General features: G+C 45.8%; 1 protein-coding gene across 11 annotated transcripts in view; it reads right to left on the bottom strand.

The window, feature by feature from the left end:
* The window catches only part of AGAP1 (ArfGAP with GTPase domain, ankyrin repeat and PH domain 1), a 527,767-nt gene that overhangs the window by 165,200 nt on the left and 335,054 nt on the right, over nt 1-27,513 (bottom strand). For all 11 annotated transcript variants that reach the window (XM_027588845.2, XM_027588846.2, XM_027588847.2 and 8 more), the window contains one exon: nt 13,160-13,328. In XM_027588845.2, the coding sequence (XP_027444646.1) occupies nt 13,160-13,328 (169 nt within the window). The remainder of the gene's footprint in view (nt 1-13,159; nt 13,329-27,513) is intronic.

The raw sequence follows: 27,513 nt of genomic DNA, 5'->3' as shown, positions 1-27,513 counted from the left end.
GGGCGCCCCATGGCATGTCCATACGGTGGAACGCCATACACCGGCAAGGACGGATAGATGCTGACGCAGCCATGGCAGGATGAACTTCACAGACAGGATGTGCGGAGAAGACCAACCCGAGCACCAGTGGCCATGACCCCAACCGTTCACCACCCACAGGTCCTGGGAATGAGCGATCAGATGGCAACCACCCTCAGGCGTGTGTGTGTGTACAGACAGTGCGGACAGGAGGCGGCCGGTGGCCACCTGCTGCTTCCCGATCTGAGGACGGCCGCCGGCACACTTGGCTATCAGGATTTTGCACTTTCTTTGTGCGTGTTCTGTTGATACAACTTATCTCACCTGCCCAAAAAGCTAAAAAGGGGTCATCTGAATAGTCTGTGGATACAGAAGTCACGTCAGCAAGCATGAGGGACAGAGCTGAGGGGGGCGAGGAGACGGGGGCACCAGACCTACGTCTCAAAGAGGGGCTCAGCCCTTCACAGTAGGAAGTACTGCTTCCAAAGCAAGGGGTCATGAAAAGACCTGTTTGTTATTTGTCTCAGTATCTTTTCCCCAAATATTATCAGGAAAAACAGTCGACTACCTGGCCTGTTCTGAACTCAGAAGGAGGGTTTCCTCAAATACCGCATCTCTGGATCAGCTGGGCCCCTGGCCTCGATTAGCAGGGGGCGGCTACATTACCATGCTAATCCAGGGCCTCTCAGAGCCATCTCCTTGATATGGATATGTGTGTGCTTACTGCCGCCCTGATTAGCGCAAGCTTCCATGTGTCAAAAGCGCCAGATTCTTCCCAAAGAATAATTTTAGCTTTACTTATATCCCTAAAGTGTAAGAGTTGATTTGAAAAGGTACTTACCTCCACCATATGCTATTTTTCTTAAAACAATTTGCATTTCAAAGCGACTCTGGCATTTATATCTGAATGAATATCAGTATGTTGCCTGAACTGATCTCAAACGAGCATGAAAAAGATGCTGGTTTTCTATTGAACGCGAATGTTTTCATCCACCAAATGACATCAAAGATAGAATTCCTCTTTTAAGCTATAGGCTTATTACATAAAAAATAGCTTGCTCTGATTTTTAAAAACATACTCTGAAATAAGGCTTTTCATAGCATTCAAATAAAGATTCATCAACAATCATTTCTTTTAATATACAAAATTTTGCTCACTGCACTTTCTGCGTTGGTTCATCTTTACAAACATAGCTTGGCCTTCTCAAAGGCCTAAAGTAGAAAAGGAATATTTGGCATTTGAATTATTGAAGTAGCTTGCAGAAGAGGATCAGCGCCTGGCAATAGGTGACGGGCCCCTAAGTTTCCAGGGCCTTGTGCGAGGGGGGCGCAACCCAGAGAGGGTCTACGAGTGCCCCAGTACAATGCAGAAGTTGGTTTCCACTGTGGAATTCTATACCTTTCTAAAAACAAATCGTAATTACAGCACAGGATCGATAGGAGCTCCCTCTTCCCCTTGGAGGCCTCTCCCTGAGAAACACACAGAGATCGCTTTTGGGGGTCGGTTCTCAGTCCTACCTGGCTTCCGATGTCAGAGAAGTCTGGGGTGCGAGGCCGCCTTGCAAACCTCCAGGAGCACGGACCCCGCTGAGCGCGCGCAGGAAAGCCAGTTTGCTGAAATCAGAGCAGGGCGGCCAAGGCTACTCCTAATGGCCACACCACTTCAAAATAGGCCTTCGCCATCTGTTCGTCTTCTAATTATAAACCCAAAAAGAATATAATTCACAACACTACCATAAAAAGTGAGCTACGGATGATTTAAGTGCCTATGAGCAGGGCTGTTCGTGGCACTATTTGCACTGGAAATCTGCCCTCCTTTTTGGCAATCAGGACTTGAGGCTAAGAGGATTTTTTCCAAGGACAAGTCAGTATCTTAAAGACGTAAGGCGTCCAGGATTCTGCATTGCTACAAAATGACACTTGTTCTGTTACAGTGCGTTGAACACATCTACTACGGAGATAGGCATCGCGGTGCATCTCTTTGCTGGGATGTACTTCCACCCGTGCTATCCAGACAGGAGAAAACGTACAGAGTCCGGACCCGGCGGTACCAGCGGATGTGACCACCACTACATACAACAGTGTGGCCGCGCTCAGAACTACAGTCCCGCAATCAGTTCCCACTTACTTCCTAAAATGCAGAAATAGCTCATTTTGTTCGGATTTCTCCCTGCTCTGATTATGATGTCCAAGTAAGAAAACAATGAATCGTTCTCGTTGTACAAACGTCTTTAAAACTTACCTTGCACGAATGACATCAATTAGACTTTCAAAATCTCATGTAACAGATCAACTCATTATTGAACATGAGCATCAATTCTTCTTAGTGATGGCCACAGAAATGATGTAATTTTATATTACACTTCTTTCTTATGACTTCCTAACCCTCTTCACATGTTCCATAATCTTTATAATAATTTTAGATATGTGACATCTTGCTGATTCAATGCAGACAATTCATACTGCTATTTTCCTACTTCTGGATAGTTTCATTTCCAATTTCTCATTAGGGTAAACAATACTGCAAAGGACATCTTCTATTTAGACTCTTCCTTAGGATAAAATCCCAGGAGAGTCATTACTCAGTCAAACAGCATTATAGTCTTTCTGATTTGTGACGTATGTTGCTGATTTTCTGAGGCCATCGGCCAAAAGAAGATGGAACCGGGCATCTTGAAAACAATTCAGTTCGTGATTTGTAAAATGGAACACTAATGATGATGACAATAATATGCCCCACATGGCTGATTGGTATAAACATCATTTACAAGCACTTTGTAAACTGCAATGCCTCTGTGGATATTAGCTGTTATTAATTTCACCAATGCTGAGTTTACCTTTTCTCTCTAGTTTATTTTTTAATAAAAGCTTAAAATGGCGATAATGTTAATTTTGTCTGTCTTTAAAATCTAAAGGGTCTGAATGTCACCCTTACGTTTTTCTCGTGCTGGGGTCTCCTCGTGTGTCACCTGCTCACATCTGCGCTTAGCTATTGTAGGAGTCCTCACGATGCATGAGCCTACATGCACATTCTTGAAGGTACCCTGAGCACCTACTGTATGGACCTGGACAGTGCTTAGCAGGACAATGTGATGACAGGACTGCCACTCCAGGTCTTGCAAAATTCCAAAGTATTACGACCAGTTCCGCCCAAGCTGTGAGAGGCACAATTTAATAAAGGGAAAGAAAGAAATGAAAACATGGTCTTGGGACATGGTGCAACCAGATGGCAAAGAAAGAAAGGGGAGCCGGAGAAGCCGTGGGCCTGCTCACACCCACTGCCAGGCTGCTGCTGCATCCTGGAGATGGATATAATCTGGTGTTCAGGACAATTCAAGATGAAAATATTAAGCACATCCGAAGGTAGGCTCTCACTTAAGCAATTATATTTAGAAATCAGTCCAAATATTTATTCCAAAGTCTGTGTTTTCCCAGTTATCCAGTGCAATACTCATCACTGTGAAAACCATGCCCGCTCTTTGCATCTTGCCCACTTTTACCTGAATCAGGACACCTGCTCCTATGGACTCTGATGTGCTTATGCACACAGTGCGTACATCGGGCTCACCTGCCTACCGCCTGTTACTTGTACGGGCTACGCGAACCAACTTATACGGAATGCAGTGGTAACGAGGCATGGCAACATTACACAAAAGGAAAATAAAACTAAGGATTTTCTTTTAAGGGATGCCTGGGTGGCTTAGTCGGTTAAGTGTCTGCCTTTGGCTCAGGTCATGATCCCAGGGTCCTGGGATCGAGTCCCATGTTGGGCTCCCTGCTCGGCGGAGAGTCTGCTTCTCCCTCTCCTGGCTGCTCCCCCTGCTCTCTCCCCCCTTCTCTATGACAAATAAATAAAATCTTTAAAAAAAAAAAAAGGACTTTCTTTTAAGCAACAAAATATGATTACAGTGTTCACATAGTAATGTTCTGTAAAACATAAAGCCCGAGGCATCCAAATCTTATCCTTTAGTTTCATAATTTGGTCCTATACTCGCAACAACTATACCCAACGAATGCTGAGTTTCTCCCTTTGCTTTAGATGACAGTTCCAGCTTTAAAAGGTTCTTTCTCCTTTATATGATACACAAAACAGGTGTTTTGCCCAAAATCCATTTTGAGAGCAGTACCTTCATCATCCCCTTCAGGGAGGAGACCACGGTGGTCACGTGGGCCTACGCCCAGAAGTGCTCACTTCTTTCTCGCCCTTCGGTCCTACGAGGTCAGCTCTTACAGAGAAACTGCGGCCGTGGTGTGGAGGTGGGCTGCCTGACTGTGGTCAGGATGGCCTTGCCTTTTACCACTCCCCAGAATATTCCAGAAAGACAAATGTTCTCTATACAAGTGGTGACTACCAAACACCGGGCCACAAGGTTTGGACATGGTGAACGCCATGCCTACTCTGAAAATTCTCCTCTGCCAGTGTGGGAGTGGGAACGCAGCAAGGAGGCCAATCGTGGGCTTTGCTCTGTCACAGAATGGCTCTTTCCCGAGGCCCGGGACGGCACTCAGCCGTTCTCCTGAAGGCCGAGGTCCTCTCAGGGCCCCTGTCTCTCCTCTAGCTCTTCCCATGCCGACCATTTGCTGGTCCTGAAAGCATCGCGTGAACAGCTGAAACACTACTCTTCACCAAGTACGTTTCTGAAAGGGGGAACAAAGTTTCTAAGGCAACTTTTATTTACTTAACCTGGATGTCTGTCCCCACAGTGACAGATAGCTCAGTGTCCTTAGTGTTTTAAACGGAAATCATCAAGATCAAGATGCTTTTGTCAGTCTTTACAGAAAAGAACACACTTAGGATTCAAATAGTTGAAGGTTTCCTTAAACTGGAAAGCAGGCTTCTGATTTATCCCTGAACTCTTCCCCAACGGTCCTGCCCACGGAGTGCTGCGTCGGAGGGAAGCAAACAGTGCTTACCCTCAACGGTCATCCCTTACAATTTCACTTGGGGGGGGCGATGCTCAGTAGCACTGACTTAATGATAAAATAATTGTGAGGTCACAAAACTAGGAGAGGGTAACAAAGAAAGGGAAGTAATGGTCTCCACCTCAAAGAGCTCACAGTTTCAGGATGGAAACAACAGAACAGAAATCTGCCTAAACCTCAGTGGGAGAAACACAGAAACACAGAAGCAGCAGAGCAGTAAGAATGCGTTTCTCACAAAAGTTGAAGACGTCACAAGTCTTCTAAAGAATAGTAACTTTAGTGTCTTTTAGTTTCAGATGTAGCGAACTTCCTGACGTTGTGGGTCTGAAAGAAACCCCCCAAAATGTTTCTTCCTTTCCCTAAAAATAGTAAGTTATTAAATAGCCATCAAAACGACTCCAAGTAGACCCTGGTTCGCGGAAGCAGATTATCACGGGATACTGATTTCTGATCCTTTTTCAGCAAAATAATTCTCACCCAGAGAATTTGCAAGTGTTCTACCGAGTGGCTAGAAGGGTGTTTAGCAGGAGCCCCCAATCTATGACGCAGAGGATTAACGTGGCAAAGTCCGAAGTGTGCGAAGTGTGCAACAGGAGGGGGTGACCGAGGCAGAAATGCAGTGAGAAGCAAGGCCCGGGGTGGCGGGGTCCCCTGCCAAGCGGCCCACAACCCAGGAGACACACGTGAGCCACACGTCTCATTCCGTGCCCAGAACAGACTCCGGAGTTATTAAAGTGTTTTCTAGACCTTTTGAAACTAAACAAAGAAAAACTTTGTTTCTAGGAGACAACAACGGATCCAGTTTTGATGTTGTGTTATTTATTTATTTATTTTTTAATAGCTATTACCACTGTAACAGCAGCTTAGCGGCTCGGCGTCTGCAGTGTGAGCAGTTTTGATAAACAGCCTCTGCGGGCCACACAACGGGGATAATGTATCCTTAAGTACCGCCAATGAGCTGCCATTCTGCACAGCCAATTACTTCTGTGCGTCTGTCACTCAAAGGAAAAATGGCTGAGCCCATTAGATCAAACCTTTGTCACTGTTCCTAATGCACTCTTAGGCCTCATTAATCTCCGGGAGCAGCAACAGAGCCGCTGGTGTCTCATTGCCTCCCCCGAACAGGCCCACGTGAAGCCTCTCATCTCTCCCCCAAGTGCACCGCGTTAATCAAGCTCTCCTTATTACCCCAGTCCCTGTCACGGCGGAGAGCGCGCTCCCTCTTAAATGCTCTCATTATGACCCATCTTTAGAGCCGGCTAAGTGGAAAAAAAGAGAGAGGGAGAGAGGGAGAAACAGGATGGGAGAGAAAGAGGAGAGGAAAAAGCAAGTCCGATCACATTAATATTCATGACAATAATTAGTATTCTAGGTCACTGAATATTCATGCTATTAGTTTGGTTTTTTATGGGTTTGCTGGATGTCCTGATTACTGAAGTGTGGAGGAAAACAGCATGGTTGAGACTTTAGATGTCAACGGCAGTTCAATACTCAAAACACATCGAGATCCCCGCCCCCACCCCCGGAAAATCAGCCTCAACCCTCCCGGCGGCTTTAATATTTTGAAACCGCTGGGGGCCCGAAGCGCAGGGAGGGAGAGGAGGGGGCAAGGCTTCCCGCTACAAAGACCTACGCATGGCTCTGCTGAGGATAAAAACACAGCCACCGTTCCGAATACCCAACAAAGACACACTTTCGGGACAGGGAGGTATCTGGCATCTCAGAACAAAATGGGGCAGTTGGGGAATAAAGAGTCGGGGGGACACGGACCGGGAGCCCGGTGCCCACAGAGACCCCAGTTGGTCCTGCCAAGTGCCTCTCTGCCCGCCGCTCCCACCACTGCAGAGGGAAGGCTGTGTGGGGGGGAGGGTTTATTGTGTCTGACCCGCGAGGGCCGCACACAGGCGACAGAAACAACAGTGCCTGGCATGAAAACAATTCATGCAAAATTTCCGTCCCCTCTTGCTTGCTTTTCTTCACCAGTGACAAGCACAACTAAAACGATGGATTCCCGATAGAATCCAGAAACTTGCCCTGGGCCGCCGGGCTTTGCAAAGACGCACTCCCAAGAGTGAGGTAGATACATCGGGCCACCGTAGCGAGGAGGATGCGGATGTTCATCCACACAAGGTCCTAAGATGGGGAAGGTGGGATTCAATTTAGGGTTTCTGCCCCTCAAGGCCCTTCTGTGGACCAATACGTTTTCCTGTTACTTAAATGTCAGCATAATGTTCAGACCTGACACAACTCCGCATTCCATCATGGGTGGATACAATTCTACTAAACCAGCCTGGCTGACAACTCATGTCAGAAGATACTGTGGGACATCTGACTGTCTTCTCCACAACTATGCCTGAAATTACAACCGGGTGGATTCCCTAAAATGGGGCCTTTTTTTTTTTTAAGGTTATTTATTTATTTACTTGACAGAGAGAGACACAGCGAGAGAGGGAACACAAGCAGGGGGAGTGGGAGAGGGAGAAGCAGGCTTCCCGCCGAGCAGGGAGCCCGATGTGGGGCTCGATCCCAGGACCCTGGGATCACGACCTGAGCCGAAGGCAGATGCTTAACGACTGAGCCACCCAGGTGCCCCTAAAATGTGGCTTCTGATTAGAATGGCGATGCAGGTTCCAAGCCAAAGCAGGGGGGAGCGGCAGATTTGTGGCAGATACCCCCATGGACATCCTGAGTGAGTGACCTTGGAAGAAGGGGTAACTGAACCAGGCCTGAATAAATATCCCCCGGATTCTTCTTCTTCCTCCTCTTTCTTGCTGGAGTAGATGCTTAAGTAAATTTTTCAAAAAGTTGTTTGTTTCTGCATCCTTGTACATCACCTAAAAAAAAAAAAATTTTTTTTTTCCTACCTTCATACTTGATTGATAGTAAGTTAGGCCGTGCATAGACTCGTGGGTTCAAAATGATTTGTCCTTAGAAAGGCATTCTTCCATTGTCTTTTAGCATGTGGTGTTTGCTCTGAAGTCCACAGGCCGGAAGAGTTCCCTCTCGGTGGGTAAGCATGCTCTCCTCTTTCCTGGGATGCTTTTTGGGATTCTGTCTGTGTTTCCAGAGCCTCCTCTCCCCTGAACTTGACACTGGGCTCTTTGGATGGGAAGACATCAGCCATGTCCTTCATCACCTCCAGCATGCTTTGCTTTGTCACAGGTATGATCACCAACAGTATCTTTGGCCGTGTTCTTTATAGCATTGAACCTAGCTACTGAATTTAAAATTTTTTTAAAAAATTTTTTTAAACAATTTTTCTTTAATTTTCAAGGACTCTTTCTCCCCAGGTTTTTCGTGTAACCTTCGTTTCATTTTATGAACACAATAATTAGCCTCTTAAGTCTTCCTCCTTCCCCACCTCTCACTCTTTCTTGTAGGATCAGTGATATCTTTGTTCCTCTCATTTTTACTGTTGGTTTCCACAAACGTCTTGGCAGCGTATTTGTGAATGAGTGCCTGCAGGTCCATCAGGCGGACGCAGGGGCTGGCCCTGCAGCCTTTGGAAGGAGCGTGGTCCATGCTGATGGGGAGGTTTGGTTTACATCAACAGTGCAGGGCTCGTGGGCAGGCTGGTGCACTTTAGTGATGTCCCTCACGCTCAGAACTGCCTTTCCTTGCTATTTCTTTTTGTCTCTCTGTGTGGAGGTCTGAGCTCCCCAAGCTGCTCCCTTCTCTTTCAAGCATCAGCACCCACATGGGATTGGAGGCGGGGAAGCCAATGGCCAGCTCCTCCTGAATGCGTCCCTCAGCTTGCCGTGCCTGCCTGTCACAGCTGCCCGATGGAGCGTGGGGCCACCCCACCTTCACTGCAGCTCTTCTGCTCTGCATAACTTGTGGGCCCCAAAGGGAGACCCGGGCTCAGTTATCAGTACACAAGGCAGCTACTTGGACAACGTGTTTTTCCTCCTCTTCCCCAAGCCCAGGGCAAAACCTCACATTTCTAGCATTTCAGTGTATGAAATGTAGTCAACATTCCAAGACTGGTGAAGCAAGGCCCCTGAAGGGAGAACCTCATACCGCCCCCGAAACTCCAGAGCACTAATCGGGGCTGGGCATACATACAGCCGACCCGGTAATGATGGTTCATGAGCAGTACAAGAAGCAAAGCAGTAAGGTATCCAAAAGTCAACACTGACATACAATTAGATACTGTCATATTTGAAATGTGAGATGCATTATGATCATATACTGGAAAATCAAGAGAAACATCTGAAGAAATATTCCCACTAACAAGAGTTCAGTACGATGACCGGATATAAAAAATATAAAAATCACGAGCTTTCTTATTTCTTGCAAAGTAGATGAGATAATAGACAGCCCCCTTCTCCCCCGGCCCCTCTCCCAAAAAAGATTAGCCTCACATTTCATCAAAAATTATAAACAGAATGGATCGGCACAATACATCTAAATGAAGAAAAGTGTTAAAATTTTACTGAGGAATATATATATTAGGTTTGAATAAATTGGGCAAGACTTGTGTTCCATGACAAGAAACTCAATACAGTAAAGATGTTAGTTCCTCCACAATTAACTGATAGATTAAAAGCACTGCCAATTAGTCACAATGTGATTTATTTTTTGGGGGAAGGAGATTTCAAGTTACTCTGAAGTTTACTGGAAAAAATAAATGAGTGGCCACAGCCAAGAACAACAAGAAAAAGAGAATAATATTACCACCAGATATAAACTGAACCAGAAATCTGAGACCCTGCGGTAAATCCATATACGGTAACACAATGTGGAGACAGTAGGTCAACTGAATAGATTCTCAAGCCCAGAAACACAGTGATTTTGATTAAATGAGTTAGTTGTATAATAAAGGTGACACACACAGTCATAAGTAAACAGTTCGACAGGGAAAGAACAATTAGTAATCTATTTGAAAAAGGAGTTTAATTAGATTTCCTATTGTGCATAATTGACCCAAACAAATTAAAGGTAGATTAAAGGCTAAATATTCTTAAGAAAGAAACAATAATAAAATTGTAAAACTCAGAAACACATATATGTGAATTGTGATCTGTTTTCAGGATTATTAAAGGCCTTCCAAATATCTAACGTAGAAACTGCAGAAGACTTATGATTTCATTATACGTATATATTCTTGATTACATATGAAAAAGGGAAAAACCTCTACATGTAAATAAGACCATAAAATTTAAAAAGCAAATAATAAACTGGGAAAATACCTGCAGAACATATTATAAAGTGTTAACATCCTTCACATATAAAGAGTTCTTATATACCAATAAGAAAAAGATAAACACCCCTAGTACAAAAATGGGAAAAGATACATCTAAATAGTTGCAATGTGAGAAATACCTGTCATCAACAAGCAGGAGATGGTCAACTTTAGCATTAACTGAAGAAATCCAAATAAACAAAACACAAGGTATTTTTAGTATAGATTCCAAAAACTAACAGCAATGCTAGCAAGCGTGTGTGGGTGAAATGGGTGCTCACTTTAGAGATGGGAGGGTATTTGCATAACAAAACCCTTGTAGGAATTAATTTGGAGATGTGTACCAAGAATCTTATAAACGTTTACATCCACTGACTGAGTCACTTCACTTACGGACATTTATTCTAAGACAGTGGTTAAGTGTTATACACAAGGATTTAGGTACATGCACGTTATCATGTCTATGTAAATGAACAAGTTACTAGAAGGGAAGGCACAAAACATTGATCTAGTCCAGTAACTGAGATAAGAAAACAAATAAAAAGGAAAAGCGTAAAAAGAAACACACATCTCCATGTTAACTTAGACCTCTAGAACAAAACAGCAGAATTCAAATGAGCTGAGAAAGAAAAATACAGTTAAGTAGCATTTGGCAAACAGCTCTAAAATAGCTAAAATATTACCTAGTTTTAGGTCTAAGTCCACCACTTAAAATAACATCAACGTACTTCAGCTTAAATTTGCTGGGTTGGAATTCTTCATGTGAGTGAGCACCTACGGACAAGCGGACAGGGGGGCCACCAGGCCATGATGTCACCTGCACGCAGAGATGAGGATGCCATGTCCCTGAGCACCTCCACAACCACGAGGCACTTTCTTTCCCCAAAGTGGCACTGTGCTCCTGTAGTCATACCTCCGTTTCCCTACTTGTGATCTAAAGAAGATGAAAAATCCAGCAGGCTCCCTTTAAGAGGAATTAACTTGGCTGAGGGTTGGAAGAATGTGCTGTAATCAGCTGAGCGTGGGAGCAGGGAAAGGGATTCCGGCACTGCCCCAAACCCTCCCATCCACCCAATGCGAGGGCGTTCAAGAGAAAGAAATGGGCGCTAAAGGAATGTTCCTTTAGCTGAGGCCCAGGACATGAACTACTCCACGCATATGATAAGGTTACGTGGCAGTTTGTATTTTCTCTTTACCAAACGTTACATTTTCCTGAGGGAAACCAGGGGCAGTTCAGCACCAAAGAACACAAGTCTCAAGATTAAAAAACTCAAACTCCAAACATTACATATGCAAAACTCCTTCAAATCACTGAGGCTCTTCCCTCATTCTCGTGCCTGGCGGACTCCCATCCTTTCTTTACACCCAGCACAGGCACCCCCCGAGCCCTGAGCCTTGCCCCACCTCCTAGGGGAGACCAGACTCATCACCCCTGGGCCTTCAGGCCCCTCATGTATTCGTACCATGGCCTGCTGCAAGGCCCTGCCTTTACCTGTCTGCTGGCCTTTCTTCCCCACCAGAGGGTGAGATTCTCGAGAGTAGAGATGGTGTCTTAATCTTCCGTGTCCCCAGGGCCCAGGACCATGGGCATACATCAGAAATGTCATAAATGTTTATTGACGTGAATAAATAAATGGATGGATTTGGCATGGTGGGTTAGAAGGAGAAGTGGAAAATCAGCTGGTTTTAAGGTGACAGCCTTGTGTATAAGGTCTGGAGATCAGGGTCTCCACATCCATAGCATACACAGTTCCTGGCACAGGACAGGTGTTCACTAAATATTTTTTGAATAAATTAATAAATAGAAAGTATTGAAGACATCAGCTTTTCATTCAATACAGAACTCCCCCCCCCCCCCCACTGCACCTTGGGCACTTCTTTTCTCTCTTCCTATCCCAGAATTAGCAAAACCATCCTGAAAAGAGAAATTTGATGTATGTCTTGGAAGGAAGGTCAGCAGGTCATAGGAGACCTTATCACCACTCTGGAATGAACTGATGTCTCCCTTAGCAGAAAGCCCAGTTTTCTTTGGATTTTTAATAACAGCTGATTTTGTATTATACTTTATGAGTTTCCCAAAACTGTCATATGTGTTATTTTACCTGTCATCACATCTCTGTGAGGTAGGCAGGTCAGGCAAGATCGGCCTAACTGACCGAGTTAGTGGTCCAACGCCACTTGGTATCATGCAGTAGAGCCCCAGTGGACCCCAATTCTGGCCCCTTTCTACTACCCTGCTTTCACCAACCAATGCTGCGTGTGATGTATGTCAGAGAGAAGAAAGGGACTTTTTGCTGGAGAAAACAAATCCGTGTGTCGAAGTGTGTTAGAAGGAGGACTCAGGCCTTTTCTCTGATAAGTAATCACTCCAAGGTCAAAGCCAGAGGGCAACCATTTGCAAAGATTCTTTCACAAAAATGAACCATGACGTTTTGAATGGCCTGCAATTGCACGCCAATGGCCAGAAATTTCTAAACACATCTAGATTTGAGAAAACACTTTTCTCTGATCCTGAATTAAAGAGCAAATTCTCCTTTCAAAAGAAAAAGAAAACTAAAGTTCTGTCAAAGAATGACATAAAAGTTACAATATAAAACCGAGAGAATTTAAAGTTGAGGTCTGACGGTTTCCTTTCCATCTTGCTCTAAATAGCTCTTCCGCTTTCATCCACCACTTGGTCACTACAGATACACACCAGCCCGTGATCCTTTCACAAGTCATTTACATACTTTAGATGGCCCTTAAATCCTCAATCATATGCAAAACTCTACTTCCAACTACACAGCTCTGGGAAGACCATGTGGTTGGTTTGAGACCGTGACTCAAGATAGGTGCCATGCTGGCAGGCGGTCCCGGAACCACAGGCAGAGGGGAAATGACCACCCGCAGAAGAGAGGAGGTTTCTAAACCTTAACCTACAATGTTAATGGTTCCAACCTCACTTCACCTCCGAGGCTCCACACTGTCCTGCAACCAGCCGCATCTACCGCTGCCGTCACACTGGATTCTTGTGTGGGTCTGCCGTAAGCTTACCTGAATTTGGTGAGATGTGTAAACTGCTCATGTCCTTGGACAGGCCGTTAGTTTTAGGGCTGGAGATGGGCGCGCAGGCCGACGTGGCTCGGGGTGGCCTCTTCCCTGGGACTTTCACAGTGGTTCTCAGAAGATCAATCTCTTTACCATGAACGTTCTGCATGTAATCCTGTTCAAAATGTTAAACATCCAAGAGAGATTAAAAAGAAGACCTCGTACAATCTAGGACACAAGGTTCTATCAGACACCACAAGTTGCAATCCTATGACCCTTCCACTGTGGCAAGCACTTTAAAAATAATGAGGTGTTTTGATCTGTCAAGTATGGTGGCCTCATCAATATACTGAAATCACAGCCTCTGTGTCCTGAACTAGCCCAGACCCTGGAAATACAAGGAGACACAGGAAATGCTTCCAACGGGGGGATGACACACCAGCTGGAGAAAATAAGTATCCATATGAAATCATATTTTTTTAAACTGCTGCTTATTACATGGCACACTAGGACCCCAGGATCTTCCTCTAAGTTTCAGGTAAAATTCCATGCAATAGGAAACTATTTTGTAACAACTGTTCTGTCTCAGACGCCAATACTACTAAGCGCCTAGACAAGAATGAGGCTGTCTGGTGGGAGCTCAGATGGAAACTAAGTAAAAGGTCAAGCATTTCACTAAGGACCAGGAAAATGTCCGAGAGGTTGGTGATATGGTGTTGAGAAAAGATGGAGCTCATGGATGGATGTGTAATAGCTGGATGTGTGAAAAAGAAAGAACATTGAATAAGTCTGGTACTCAAGCATTGTGTTTCTCCAAGTGGTTCACTGTACCCAGAAAAAGTATCTTGCTGTTCTCTTCATGCTGGAGGTGAATGACCAGCAGCTAACAGGGAACCATGGGGAAGCTAAGACAGTGATGGTCTCGGTGGAGGTCACCTGACAACATTTAAGTGTGGAGTAAAACAACACCCAAGGATTGGTTGCCAGGTGGGGGAATGGAGGAGGCAAATGACAGCCAGGGTAAGGGGCCTACTGGTGAATTAGGAATTACTGGACCTCCAAATGCAATTTTTGGGCAAGGTGCCTTCTTGTCTCTGTAGACATATTAAATCAACCTCACACATTAAGAAAGGACGTATTCTAAAACACTCTTGGGTAAATAACCTCTCAAGTGTTTTAAGACTAAGCATGAAATGAAATAAACACATTCCTTCCTTGGCAGAATATTGGTAGATTCCTTTTAGAACACAAAGGAAAAAAGCCAATAAATGTGTAGTTAGTATAAACAATTAAGTTCTTAGTCCATGTAATTTCAGAACTGCCAAATGAACCAGACTGTGGGCTGCAAGGGACCCAGGGAGGCTGGAAAAGTGAGCTGTTTGCTTGTAACTGCTAACCAACAGTCAAGAGATGCAGAGAGAGCCAGAGAAAGTTCTAGAAGCAAAGTGCAAGGGACAGAAGCCCCAGCCTGTGGGATGAGGAAGGTCCGCCTTAGTGTATCAAGGAAGACTGAGGGGGCCAAGAGAGTGGCAGGGAAGCCGAGATGGGAAGTAGGCTGAGGATCTTTTAATTGTGGGACAACGTTCACATTCCAGCAGGTGAAGGGGTTGGGAATCAATTTCGGGTTCATCAAACAGCAGGACGACTGCTGACAGAAGCAACGATACAAAAAGGAAGCAGAAGCACAAGATTCCAACACAGGGGAAGGAACCCAAATGTGGGACCTCAGGATGGAGAGTGTAAGAAGAGGTGTCTTCTCTCTGCCATCAAAGGCGGAGACTTTACCCCGCTATATAAGCACTTAGGAGGGTGGGTCACATGGGATCCAACCCAGACTCAGGAGAGAGCGTGCAGGAATTCTCAGCAGCAGAGGAGGGCGGAAAGAGAAACTCCAGAATGTGAGTGGCCACGGTGGGGGAGACGTTCTGATGGAGAAACACACAACTCTAGAAGATTCGAAAATCACCAGCCCAGGAGGAAAAGACGCTACAGGGTCTCTAGTGACTTCCTAAGGATAGAACTCAAATGGCCAATTCTTGGTGCAGAATGAACGCTCAAAAGGCCACGCAAGGCTGGAGCCAGGAGGAACATGGGACCAGAGACCACTGGAGAAAGGATCCGGGGCTGCACCTAAGGGTGGGCAGATACAGATCAGCTCTTCACTGGGAGTGGGGAGGCCAGGCCTCTGTCAGCAGTTGATAAATCATCCAGAGACATATAGTGGGGTCCACAAATCTGCTGTCAGCCAGGAGCAGAAGCCACAAATCTGCTGCATGGCAGCCAGGAGCAGAAGGCCCTGATGCACCCTGACCCCACAGGACAGGCTAGCTGGCGTTCGCCTCCGCCATCTTGACAGACCCAAGACTCCACGTGGAAGTCAAGATACTTGGGAAGCTCCCCAAAATATAATCGACCGTGAAAGAGTTACGGTTTTGAAAGGATGTGGACCAAAGACAGAAAGTTATTACCATTAAATTAGATTGAAGGATAAGACAGACTGGAAAAATTACAGGGAGCCTCATGAATGAGCTCGGGGTGTTGAAGATGGTGAACGAAAAGCACAAGGGAAGTGATCCTTGGCTACTGTAAGGCTGAGGGTCAAGGTCATTTACAGAAAAAAAAAAGGTTCTTTTTTTTTTTATTTATTTATTCATGAGAGTCAGAGAGAGAGAGAGAGAGAGAGAGAGAGAGAGGGAGAAGCAGGCTCCCGGCCCAGCAGGGAGCCCGATGCGGGGCTTGATCCCAGGACTCTGGGATCATGACCTGAGCCGAAGGCAGACGCTTAACCATCTGAGCCACCCAGGCGCCCCCCCAAAAAAAAGGTTCTTAAACATACTTAACTTACTTCCATTAATATCCCCCGAAAATAGGCCAACCTAAGCTTCGTCACCAAAGTTAAAACTTGTACGTAATGAATTCATTCTCGCATAGTAACTCTTTCAAAAATATCAACTTGCTATAACTTTCTTCTTTAATGCCAATTCTTAACAAATTAAAATACAATAACAGGAGTGTAATTGAGCATTTATTGCTTATGGGCTCTAAAATGAGGCTAATCAGATAGTGACTAAAGCCTCAGCATGGGCTCTTTTAATAGGCATGTTTTAACATACAATAACCAGGATATTTTATTCAAAATTATTGTAGAAATTGTACCAAGTGTCTGCTCTTTGGATTTGAATGCGGCAAGGGAACACATTTATCTTTGGCTCAGCGTGGGCCAGGGAATCTGTTTTCTCGCTTGAGTCAGGCACCGAAACTTTAGAGGAACTAGATCTAAAAAAAACCAGGATATAAACTTGGCAATTCTTACAGTGCAAGCCACTAACATTTTTATAAACCTTACAAAACGCATTTCCTAATCCATAAAAGCCCTTCAACGTGGTGCTTCAGAAACAGGTGGAATGCAAAGGCGCGCGAGTATGCAGCTTCGAGTTTCCCCCAAGAGAAACGACGCTGAGTTTTCTGTTTTTGAAAGAACCCCCTTTTCATCTCTCCCCAGCTTGGTACTTGAGGAATTAAAGCTAGGACCACTAACCAATGTCGCCTCCTCAGAAGTGGGACGTGCTGCCCGACGGGTCTGAGGTAGGGACCTCACTGGGTGAAGTAAAGACAGCAAGCTTGATTTTGATATGCAAATGTTACAGATACTACCCTTCTCGTGTTCCTTGTAGAAAATGCTGATCGATGATAAAAGGGGAAAAAACCCTTTAACAAGGCATGAGGGTAATTCAAAGCCAAGTACTTTTAAACAGCACTTAACAAGTCCCTGGGGCCCACTCAAGAGCCAGGCCCCCCAGAGGTGTCATCTCCTGCCCCTCGACAGCTTGAAAAAGTAGTAATTGCAACCCTATTTGCATTTTTCTTCTCAAGTTGTCCATGCTCGTCGTGTGGATTATTTTTTCCAAGCAGGTGCTGGAGCAAAGGGACCCGTTGCTGAACATGCCGATGGCTCGGGAACCGTACACGGCGTCCCCCTGCAAGCCCACTCCTGCACCTTTGCCATCCCTTGTTTTTTACCTCTCGCTCCTAATTATGTTGCATCTATTGCCGTACACTTAATTAGCTGCATTAATGTGATTTCTTTTCACATAGTCAAGCAATTAAGAGCTATGATTGAGTTTCATTCAATTAGCCTCAACAAACATGCTAATTGATGTCCCAGATGCAAATGAGGTGCAATGAGAGAAACCTGCTAGCAATTGAGAGCCGTGTCAGAGACCCACAGCAGCTTCCAGCTTGCTGACAGCCGCACGGCTTAGCGCGGCTCCCACCTTCTGCACCTTCTAGGGGCTGCCTTCAGAGAGGGCTGTGGGGTCATTAGTGCCGCGGCGCACGGCATCTCTCTGGATACGGAGAATTAATTGATTTGCGGCTGTACAATCTTGTCCTCGAATCCACGGTCCTGCGTTACCAGGACCTGGAGGTCATCAACTGGCTAACACGGTGCTTGGGTGGGGAGAGTAAGCCCTCACCCAAATACCACATGAGGCTACTGGACCAACCCAGGAGTTCTCCCCAGAACTGCAGAGGGAAAGGTGTGGAGGTCTTGGCTTGGCCATCCCAGAGCCCTCCGTGCGTGATGGCCTATACGGTTCTCAGTAAATGGTGAGTTCATCTTAGTCAGCTCTGGGGCATCTGGAGCTTGGACTTAAGCTCAAAATACAGCCATCCATCAATAGTCCCTAAAAATACTCTTACTATATTGATTCTCACTGCCTCCCATCCCGACGTTACCTTTGGCTGTCTGCTGAAAGATGGGTTTGCTTGATGTGTTCACGGGGGTACCAAAAGCAGTTAACAAGACCTTAAAGCCAACCCCAAATGCAGAAATGGTACGACTGGCATCTCGGAATGAGAGCATCTGAATAAAACACACGGCTTTGCGACTCTACTTTCCTCCAAGTATAGATAATGCGATCAACACCGCTGTGATTTTACACAGACTTTTTAAACAGTATGGAGACTCTTTGTTTCATAATTAAATGATGGAAAAAAAATCACAGAAATTTTTGTTCCAAGTAGGTTTTGTTCCAGTTAAGTTCTAGTTTCTAATTGTACATAAGTGCTTAGAAATGTAATATATTAACACACAATACTTTGTCTAGGTTAGATAATCATTAGCACAAACTGATACTTGCCACGGCCAATATGTTGGATTTTTCCTCTTTGCATGACCTAGCTTGGCAGTCCTCAAGGTGTGGTCCCTGATACCTTATCCAGGGGTTCACAGGTTCAGGGCTATTTTCAAAACATCCCAAGACACTGGTTTGCCTTTTCCAGAGTTGAAATTTTATTTTTATGGTGACTAAAACTGCTAGTTCCAGAGCATAAACCCAGGCAGTGGAACCAAATTGTACTAGTCCCTATTGTCAGTATTCATTGCCATGCTCTCTAAATAAAAACAAAGTTTCACTTAAGAATGTTCTTGGGGCTCCTGGGTGGCTCAGTTCGTTAAGCATCTGCCTTCGGCTCAGGTCATGACCCCAGGGTCCTGGGATCGAGCCCCAGGTTGGGCTCCCTACTCAGTGGGAAGCCTGCTTCTCCCTCTCCCTCTGCCGCTCCCCCTGGTTCTGCTCTCTCTGTCAAATAAATAAATAAAATCTTAAAAAAAGGCAGTTATTAATTCTTAAACATTTCAACCCTGAGTACCTACATGTCTTCTGAATTTTCCGGGTAATGACACGGCAAGCACGCGTGAGTGTTGGTGCCACACACGGAAGGGGATGGGTGTCCCACAGAAACACACTCTGCAGTTGTCTGAGTTGCAAGTTGAACTAGCACTTTTTTGGTGGGACCCATTTTTACTTGAAAGAATGACTACGTCAGACATTAACTATGACTATTCTGTTTTGGGCCCTTGGCAGGTATTTTCTTGAAAATGACCAACGTGAGCACTGCAGGGAAAACAGTGGACAGTATCTGTGGCTAGTGTATAATCTGAGCTTCTAGTGAGGATGAGAATCTTGGCAACTTGTATCTCTCACCACGAGCTGGACACTTTCCAAATACTGATGTTCTTTCCTGACAAGATGGGCGGTGATATAAATGAAAACAGTTTCTGGATATTATATGATGAAAAGTGTCACCTTTAGGAAAGCTGCATACCTCAGTTAAACAAGTTTTTTCAATTATTTATTTATTTGAGAGAGAGAGCGAGAGAGCGAGCATGCACATACACAGGGGGAGGTGGAGGGAGAGAGAGAGGGAGGGAAAGGGAGAGAGTCTCGAGCTGACTCCATGCCGAGCACGGAGCCCAGCGCAGGGCTCTGGATCTCACAGTTCTGAGATCAAGATCTTAGTTGAAACCAAGAGTTGGGTGCTTCACCGAATGAGCCACCCAAGGCACCCCTAAGCAATGTTTTTGAAGTGACACAGGCATGGTGTCACATGGAAGGATGAAAGGTCATGGATCTTCACTGAGCAGAGAAGGAAACAGTGAGTGATACTCTTTCAGATTCCATGCTGCATTCCTAAGCTACAATCAATGGTCACACGTTGCATTTCGATAGAGTACCCAAAAGGAACACCCACGATGATCTGAATGGTTATCAGAAGTCTCCTCCCGCTTCCAGCTAAATACCTATATAAGGTGAGGTTCTTGATACACTTCAATCAAAACAATGCATCGCAGGAGACTGAAGGCAGATGGCAGGTATGACAATCTAGCTCTCTTTTATTAAGCCAGGTATCAACGAGCTTTGGAAATAGTAAGACAATCCTACTGTTCTCAAGATTTCCTTTCATTGTGGAAAATGTGTTTTTCATAAAAATGTTATTTATGTAATAATATCACATAGGGTGGTGTATTATTCTTTTAAATAAATTACGTGAATATTTCAAAATTTTCTTAGTTTTGATTTCTAACGTGTTAAGTATCAATTAGATATAACCCACAGATGGGGCACTTGGCTGGTTCAGTCGGAGGAGCATGCGACGCTTGATCTCATGGTCATGAGTTCGAGTTCCACTCTCGGTGTAGAGAGGACTTAAATAAATAAAACTTAAAAAAGAAAAGATATAACCCCCAGAAACAAAAGCCCTTTAGGATTCCTCAGTTATTTTTAAGTAAAGGAGTCTTGAGGCCAAAAGGCTCAAGAACCACTTGCCCAGTTCAATATTCACAAGATGGCCAAGGGCCATGAGCGCATGACAGCTTCACACACATAACTGGGGGAAGGGAACGAGAGCCAGGTTTCTGCAGAGATATCAGAAATGTTCTTCAGATTTGTTTGTCTTTTCCTGGAGGAAAGGATTGACTCATTCTCCCGATTTTCACTGTACTTCATGAATGTCCAGGTTCAAAGAGGAACAGTAGTTTGTATAAGTTCTATTTTTAAAAAATCCTTACTTCTGGGCTCAGGAAAAAAAAAATGTAAGAGAAGCCATTGTTAGACGCACTGCTATTCCCAACTCCATTTAATACTATTTTCAAAGGAAACTAATCTATAAAGACACACATAATACTATCCATTCAAAGAGACCTAAGCAAATGTTCCAGTCCAACATTTCTGAATAATAAACAATAGGCTCATATACAGTCCCAGGCGTGGATGAAACCAACACCCTAAAAATACTATGAAAATATCGTAAAACTAGGAGAAATCTTCTGGCCACGTCCTTTCAGATCACATAACTCAAAGAAGACAATTTCTCCTTCTCTGCAAAGGACCAGTCACAATAGCAAGGTAGGAGGCAGCTTCAAAGTGGAAAACGCTAGGAGAGATGATTTTTGTTTCCCCAGACAGCCAACAGAATTCCAGGGTTTCACTTTTGGGGCTGCCTTTGTCAGGACCACTCGACCAATGCTTGTACGCGCATGCCAACGTGACGCGCGGCGCCCGCGCCAGGAGGAAGGTACCCGCTGCCCGGGACAAACGCAACAGTTACGACAGCAAACTCTTTTGTGAAGAAAGGCTTTACTGGGCCCAGTGATCACGGAAGCTCAGGTAGATGGGAAGGCCGGGGAAGTGGCACGGGGGTCAGGGGCGGCGCGCTTCACGCTCCCACGCAGAGCCAGGGCCAACCTCCTGAGGCCCCTCTGCCGGCGAGCATCCAACACGCGTGGGCTGAAGTCCAACATCAGCCCTGGGGGATAGGTTATTATAATATAAATCAAAACAGCAGAAAACTCCAAACTGAATTATACCTTTTGCTTCCTGATTGTATCTGTGTCTTCACTGGCCTAGGATACTGAGCTTTACACTGCAAGAAAGATTTTCCCCATTTTAGGTTCAAATTGAATATTACCCAGTTGTAACCCATGCGTGCTCAAACCCAGCCCGTACAAAATGAATGTGTCGGGTATGAAAATGGCTTCCTGTCTTCCCAGTCACTGTAGGCCCCTTCCAAAGGCAAGCATGGGTGAAATTTCACTGCAATGAACTTCAAGGAGCCAGCACCGTTCCCTGGCTTATGTGAGTGCTTTCATAATTAATTAGGGCTTGAAACAACTGGACCAGCAGTTAGATCTGGGAAGTTTTGAGTGAGATAGGAATGTTCGGCATAGCGTTATTAGAGACCTGAAGCTCTTTAAAACTTCAGACTCCTTGGGGTGAATTCGCTAGAATACACAGCTCTTGAAGAAGCAGGTTTTTAAGACAGAAGAGCACACACAGTCTGTCCTTGGGGGGCACTAATGATCACTATGCCTTTTTCTCTGCCATTTGACCCAGTGCAGGACAGAAGTCTCCCTTATCCATTGTTGCCCACCAGCACTGAAGGATTTCTCCTCATGCTGAACGCTCACCACACCTGTTTGGTTTTTTTCTGAGGCACTGCTTTTCCAGGAGTAATTCTGTGTCCCTGATGCTACTGCTGCCAAGGTGGTTTGATCAGCTTCATGTTCAATGAAGAGCAGTCAGCTAATGTTCTGATTTCCTCAACCTAAGAAGTATGCAGAGGACCAAGTCAGCTTCCTTCGGGCCAGAGGACAGCCTCGGAGACCATGCCCAGGACCCAACCTCAGGGTTTCAGGAGTTGTGTGCTCGGTGCATGCTACTTAATCATTCCTGGTCCCCGTTTCCACATCTTTAAAGACAGGGAGATGAACAGCTCCTGCCTTGTGGGACGGTTCTGAGGATGAACAGAGACCATACGCCAACTGTTTACAAGAGGGCCAGAGCCCTCCCCAAACGACAGCTCTTCCTACCGCTGTCCAGTGCTTGCCCTCCAACTTGATGTGGGCATGAGGGGTGACCTGCCAAGCGACTTTTCACTTCCCAGCACAGGAAAAAAGAAATTGTGTCTCCGCAGACGTCCGGTATGTTCTACTTTTTATTTTTCTCTCCCTCCTCTTTCCTTCCTTCTTTTTTTTTTTTTTTTTGTGGGGGAGGCATGTATATGGTAGTCAGACATTTTTATTGCAAAATGCCGTCTGGAAAAGATGCAAAACAAAATTGCTAAAATGCAAGGGAAAAAAATACGGGGGAAAAACAAAAGGCCCCCTTCCCTTTGCTTATTGAGTTCAAAGGCATAACGTGCAGCACCCTGCAGCAGATGGGAAGCTACACTAATTTTAAAGCCATAAAACGCTATCAAGTGCCCTGCGGGGCAGGACTACACTGAAGCTAGTGGTACCTAAATAAGACACGGTTCATTTACTCCGCAGCTTAGCCTAATGTAATCATCAGCGGATTTTCGCCTAGAGTTGTAACAGGCAGAGAGCCGATGCGTCCGAGGTGGCACTCCCAGCCATCGAGGGGGCCGCCGCTAGATTGCTGTTGATTAGAAAATTTTTCAGTTTTGACAAGCACTTAATGAACATAAATCGCACCTTGATTGGTTTCCATTTGGGGCCACAGGCACACCTGAGAAGAGGCAGACCCTTCACCTCCACCTCTCTCTTCCTAGCAAGACCTTCGCAACAAGCCAGCAATTGGGTTATGAGCCACAGAGGAAAATATTTATAAAATATAATAATAGAATTCAATCTCTTGGTAGAAGTGAAAGATTTCCTCGCAACCCCCCACATCCATCCTCTCCCGCGGAGAGTTCTCAGTAGGGACTTACTGTCTGGGAAGAAAACCAATGGGTTTGATTTATTTACTTTTTTGCAAGAACTCTGGCTACAGTTAGGAACACTAAAAAGACCAAAAATGGAAAACAAAATGATACAGATTAGGTCAAGGGATGAACTATCATGCTGTGTCCTGATAAGACAAAGTCCCATCGATTCTACTAGAAGCTTTAAGACTCAAATCCACAAGCTACATGGTGAAATCTGCATATTTACAGAAACACACGAATACACTATACCATTTTTTTTTTTTTTTTAGAAAAGAAGGCAGAGGGATTTTTTCAATGTAGAAAAAAATAGGTTAGGTAGGATCCAGGATATTTGTTGGTTTAGTTTTTATAGAAACATGGAGACTTTTTTTGGTCTGGTCACGCCCTACTTACGCACACTCTGTGATCAACGTGGAGACAACTTGTACCACAGTGAGCTGCCATTCTGGCCACTTTATTTGAAAATCTAAACACTTTACAAACCCTGAGGTTCTATAAAATAAACAAGAATCTCCTTAGGCAGAAATAAGACTTTGATAATCTTTTTTTGTGTATGTGCAAAAGATATGAGTTTTTCAGCAGTCATTCTTTCTAACAAAAGTTGTAGATAATTCCCTGAAAATATTTACACTACCTAGCTGGGATCATTCCATGGACTTGACAGCACTAATATTCATCACACTGTCTGAAACTGGGTGAATGCCAGAGAGCACTCCCAGGTCACCCGAAGCACAGATGGGACAGCCTCCCCAACACTCGGAGGGCTCCTGACAAAACCAGGGGCAGTCTATGGAAACAGGGCTGGGTGACTGCTCTCATACCACATGGGTTCCTCCCTAATTTGCTCTGCTCAGGACTGTGCCCAGCAAATTCCCCAGTGGGTCCTGGTTAAAGTTGGACATCTTTGAAAGTCAGTTATTCTCTATAGTTCTCACATGTTGTAGTTTGGACAATAAAACCCCAAGCTTCAAAGGGGCATCTGCACACCCATGTTCGCAGCAGCATGATTCACAACAGCCAAGAGCAGGAAGCGATCCAAATGTCCATCCACAGATGAATGGATAAACAAAATGCGGTGTAAACACAGAATAGAATATGATTCAGCCTTCAAAAGGAAGGAAACCCTAGGGGCGCCTGGGTGGCTCAGTCGTTAAGCGTCTGCCTTCGGCTCAGGTCGTGATCCCAGCGTCCTGGGATCGAGCCCCACATCGGGCTCCCTGCTCCGCGGGAAGCCTGCTTCTCCCTCTCCTACTCTCTCTGCTTGTATTCCCTCTCTCGCTGTGTTTCTGTCAAATGAATAAATAATATCTTTAGAAGGAAGGAAGGAAGGAAGGAAGAAGGAAGGAAGGAAGGAAGGAAGGAAGGAAGGAAGGAAGGAAGGAAGGAAACCCCATCCTGTGCTACAACATGGCAGGACCTCAAGGACATTATGCTGAGTGAAATAAGTCAGTAAAAAAAAGACAAATACTATATGATTCCACTCATCTGAGGAACTTAGAGTAGACAAATTCACAGAGACAGAAGGTACAATGGTGCTCACCAGTGGCTACGGGGAAGGGGGTGGAGACAGTGTTTAAGGGGGACAATCTCAGTTTTGCAAGATGAGAAGGTTTGGATAAGAATACACTTCACACCACTGAACTGTACGCTTAAAAATGGTTAAGATGGTCAATTTTATGTTGTGTGTGTTTTACCACAATCAAAAAGACACAACCAAAACCTTGAATTCCTCTCCCACCTTGCAGACCTTTTCTTTAATCTTTTCTTCGAGTGGAGCCTGGATATGGCTGTGACATATTTCAGTGTTAAAGCATCAGGAGGTGGCTTCCTCCTCCTATGATTTCAGGCCTGCAGGTACGAGGACAGCCCAAGCACGTCGCCAAATCGTGCCTCATTCTTTGTTCAGCAAGATCTCACCGATGCGAAGTACATGCAGCTGACAGGATCCCCGGAGGTGTCTGCTCCAAGGGGTTCCTGGTCTCGTGGGTGACTCGGGCCATAGCATACGCCGAGAGAACAGAGAAATGATGGACACAGCAAGGGGAGGGGAAGGCAGGCACGGCAGGTGCACCCCAACAGGCCTGGTGGAGAAAACCCCACAGAAATGTGCCCTTCTCAAGACTTCGGGGGAAGGATGAGCAGAGTCAGTCTGGCAAGGAGGAGGAACAGGAGAGGGCATTCTCAGTGGAAGAAGCCGCAAGTGTTAGGGCCCAGAGGCTGGAGAACATGGCAGGTGCAAGCAGCTAGAAGGAAAGTCCAGCTGGGGAGGGACATGGCGGGTCAGAGGCAGTGCGTGGGGCAGCAGCCAAGACCTGGCGGGTCCCATGAAGGGGTGAGGGCTCCATCCTAAGCACAGTGGGGATCTTCTCCATCATCGACACATTTAAAAGAATCAAGTGGAGGGAAGTAAGTAACAACAGGTATTGTATACTATTGAAAAGTATACAGAGAAGAGAAAAGAATCACAGGAGGAACTGCCCTTCTCTGCACAGCAGACAACGGCTGAGTTTTGGAAAACCTGGTGGGCAGGGTGCCACGCCCGCTGAACGGAGCAGACAAGCAGGCCTGAGGTCAGGGAAGGGGGGGTTGGGAAATCACCTGTGTCAGCGGGACTTCTGAGGCCCTCCTGGATGAGTTCCCATGGAGGACAGAAGGCAGAGACCATCGCTACAGCGGAGGAAGAAAAGAAGCCCAAAGAGCACCCGGAGTCACGGACCTCGAAGGGGCTTGGTGATCCCCACAGTGGGCCGCCAAATCCCGATGCACCACTGGGCTCCATCCTGGCCACTATGGTGCGGAAGGGCCCTGCCAGGCCCGGAAGGCATGATTGCGGGGTCCCCTCTGAGCATCAGAAAGAATCAGAACAGGACGCTGATGGCACCCGTCAGACATGAAGGAAGGAAGGAATTTTTAGATGGACAGAGGTGAGGATGTGCTGGAGGCCACAGAGATCCAGTGTGACTTCCTTCTCCAAATACAAAGTAGATGGAGTTCTGTGCGTGTACACGGATGGCCTAGGTTCTCACGTGACTACACAGAGGTGTGTTTTTAATTTACTCTCACGTCTGCTGTTACAAGCTGCCTGAACGCCTCTCCTGGGAAGAGGCAGAGCATCAAGTGCGACTGGAAGCAAACAAGATCTGGACATGGAGCTCCTGGAGGGGCTGCTCCCACCGTGGGCCCAGGAAACCACTCTGGTGGGACAACTGGACAGCAGTTATTCCTGGGGCAGGCTGAGAACACACCACACGCAGACTCGGGGACAAAGCTTCTACCCCAACCTTCCCAAAGCCCCACCATATCCCCCTACAGTCCCCGTCACAACAAACTCGGGGTTTTTCTGCTGCCCCAGGGCTGATGCCGGCCACTCTAGAAACTCCCACACTGTTTTCAAACTCAGTCCCATCAGCCTGAAACAGGCAGACAGACCAGAACAGAAAGGTTCACTTGTAGCCAGAGTTCCAGATTTCTGCTCCTCAGTATCGACATATTTTCCTAATCCACTTTAAAATGGATTATTTGGGGATTTCAGTAGTGGTTTAAGATTTTATGGCCTTTGTGTAATATTGCGTGTGTGTATGTTCTCCCCCACCCGACGTAAGTGGATCTGTACCCAGGGAGGTCTAGATGTGCAACGTGGTTCATTTCCTCCACCCCAGTGTCACTGGAATTTTCCAAGTAGAGCCAGGATCATCCCCCATGAGGATCCCAGCCCGGGCAGTGCAGGAGCAAAGATACTGCAGGAACCACATGACTTGACTGCATGTGACCCACAGGTGCTGGCCTGGGTGCCTCGCCTACACCAGCCCTGGGCAAACAGTGGGGAACACGGCATGGTCCTTGCTAGATGGGGTGGTACAGAGATGCTGGAGGGTACCAGGAGAGAGGCTGGTGTGCCACGCAATCAGGGAGGACTTCTCGTGGAGGAAGGCCATGAAGGTCCACCCGCAGGATGGACAGCAGACTGGAAGTACAAGCAGCCAGGCTGGAAAAGAACATACAGACCAGAGGAGAGCCTGCAGCACTGTGGCTTATAAAGGGGAAGCAAGATCCAATAATTGTTCATCATAAAACTAATTATGCTTCCTGCGGTAGTGTGTCAGACAGATGTCTGACATCATTCTGCTCAGTAAAAAAGCGGGGGGGGGGAGGGCCTGAAATCTCAAGGTCATCAGTCAGCCCACGACGCAAATGTTCTACATCTAGAAATCTGGGCTTTGAAGTTAACTGCCTAGACATCTAGACTCAAGCTAGTCTGCCTTCTGCAATGTTTGGGGGAAACCAATGAAGAGTTTCTCTGGGTATAACTCAGTGATCACTATCTGAAAAAATCTGAGGTCTATCTTAGCAGG

This window comes from Zalophus californianus, chromosome 3 (genome assembly GCF_009762305.2).
Source record: "Zalophus californianus isolate mZalCal1 chromosome 3, mZalCal1.pri.v2, whole genome shotgun sequence".
Taxonomy (NCBI): Eukaryota; Metazoa; Chordata; class Mammalia; order Carnivora; family Otariidae; genus Zalophus; species Zalophus californianus.
Note: the sequence above shows the minus strand (reverse complement) of the source record. Positions and strands in the feature narration are given on the sequence as shown.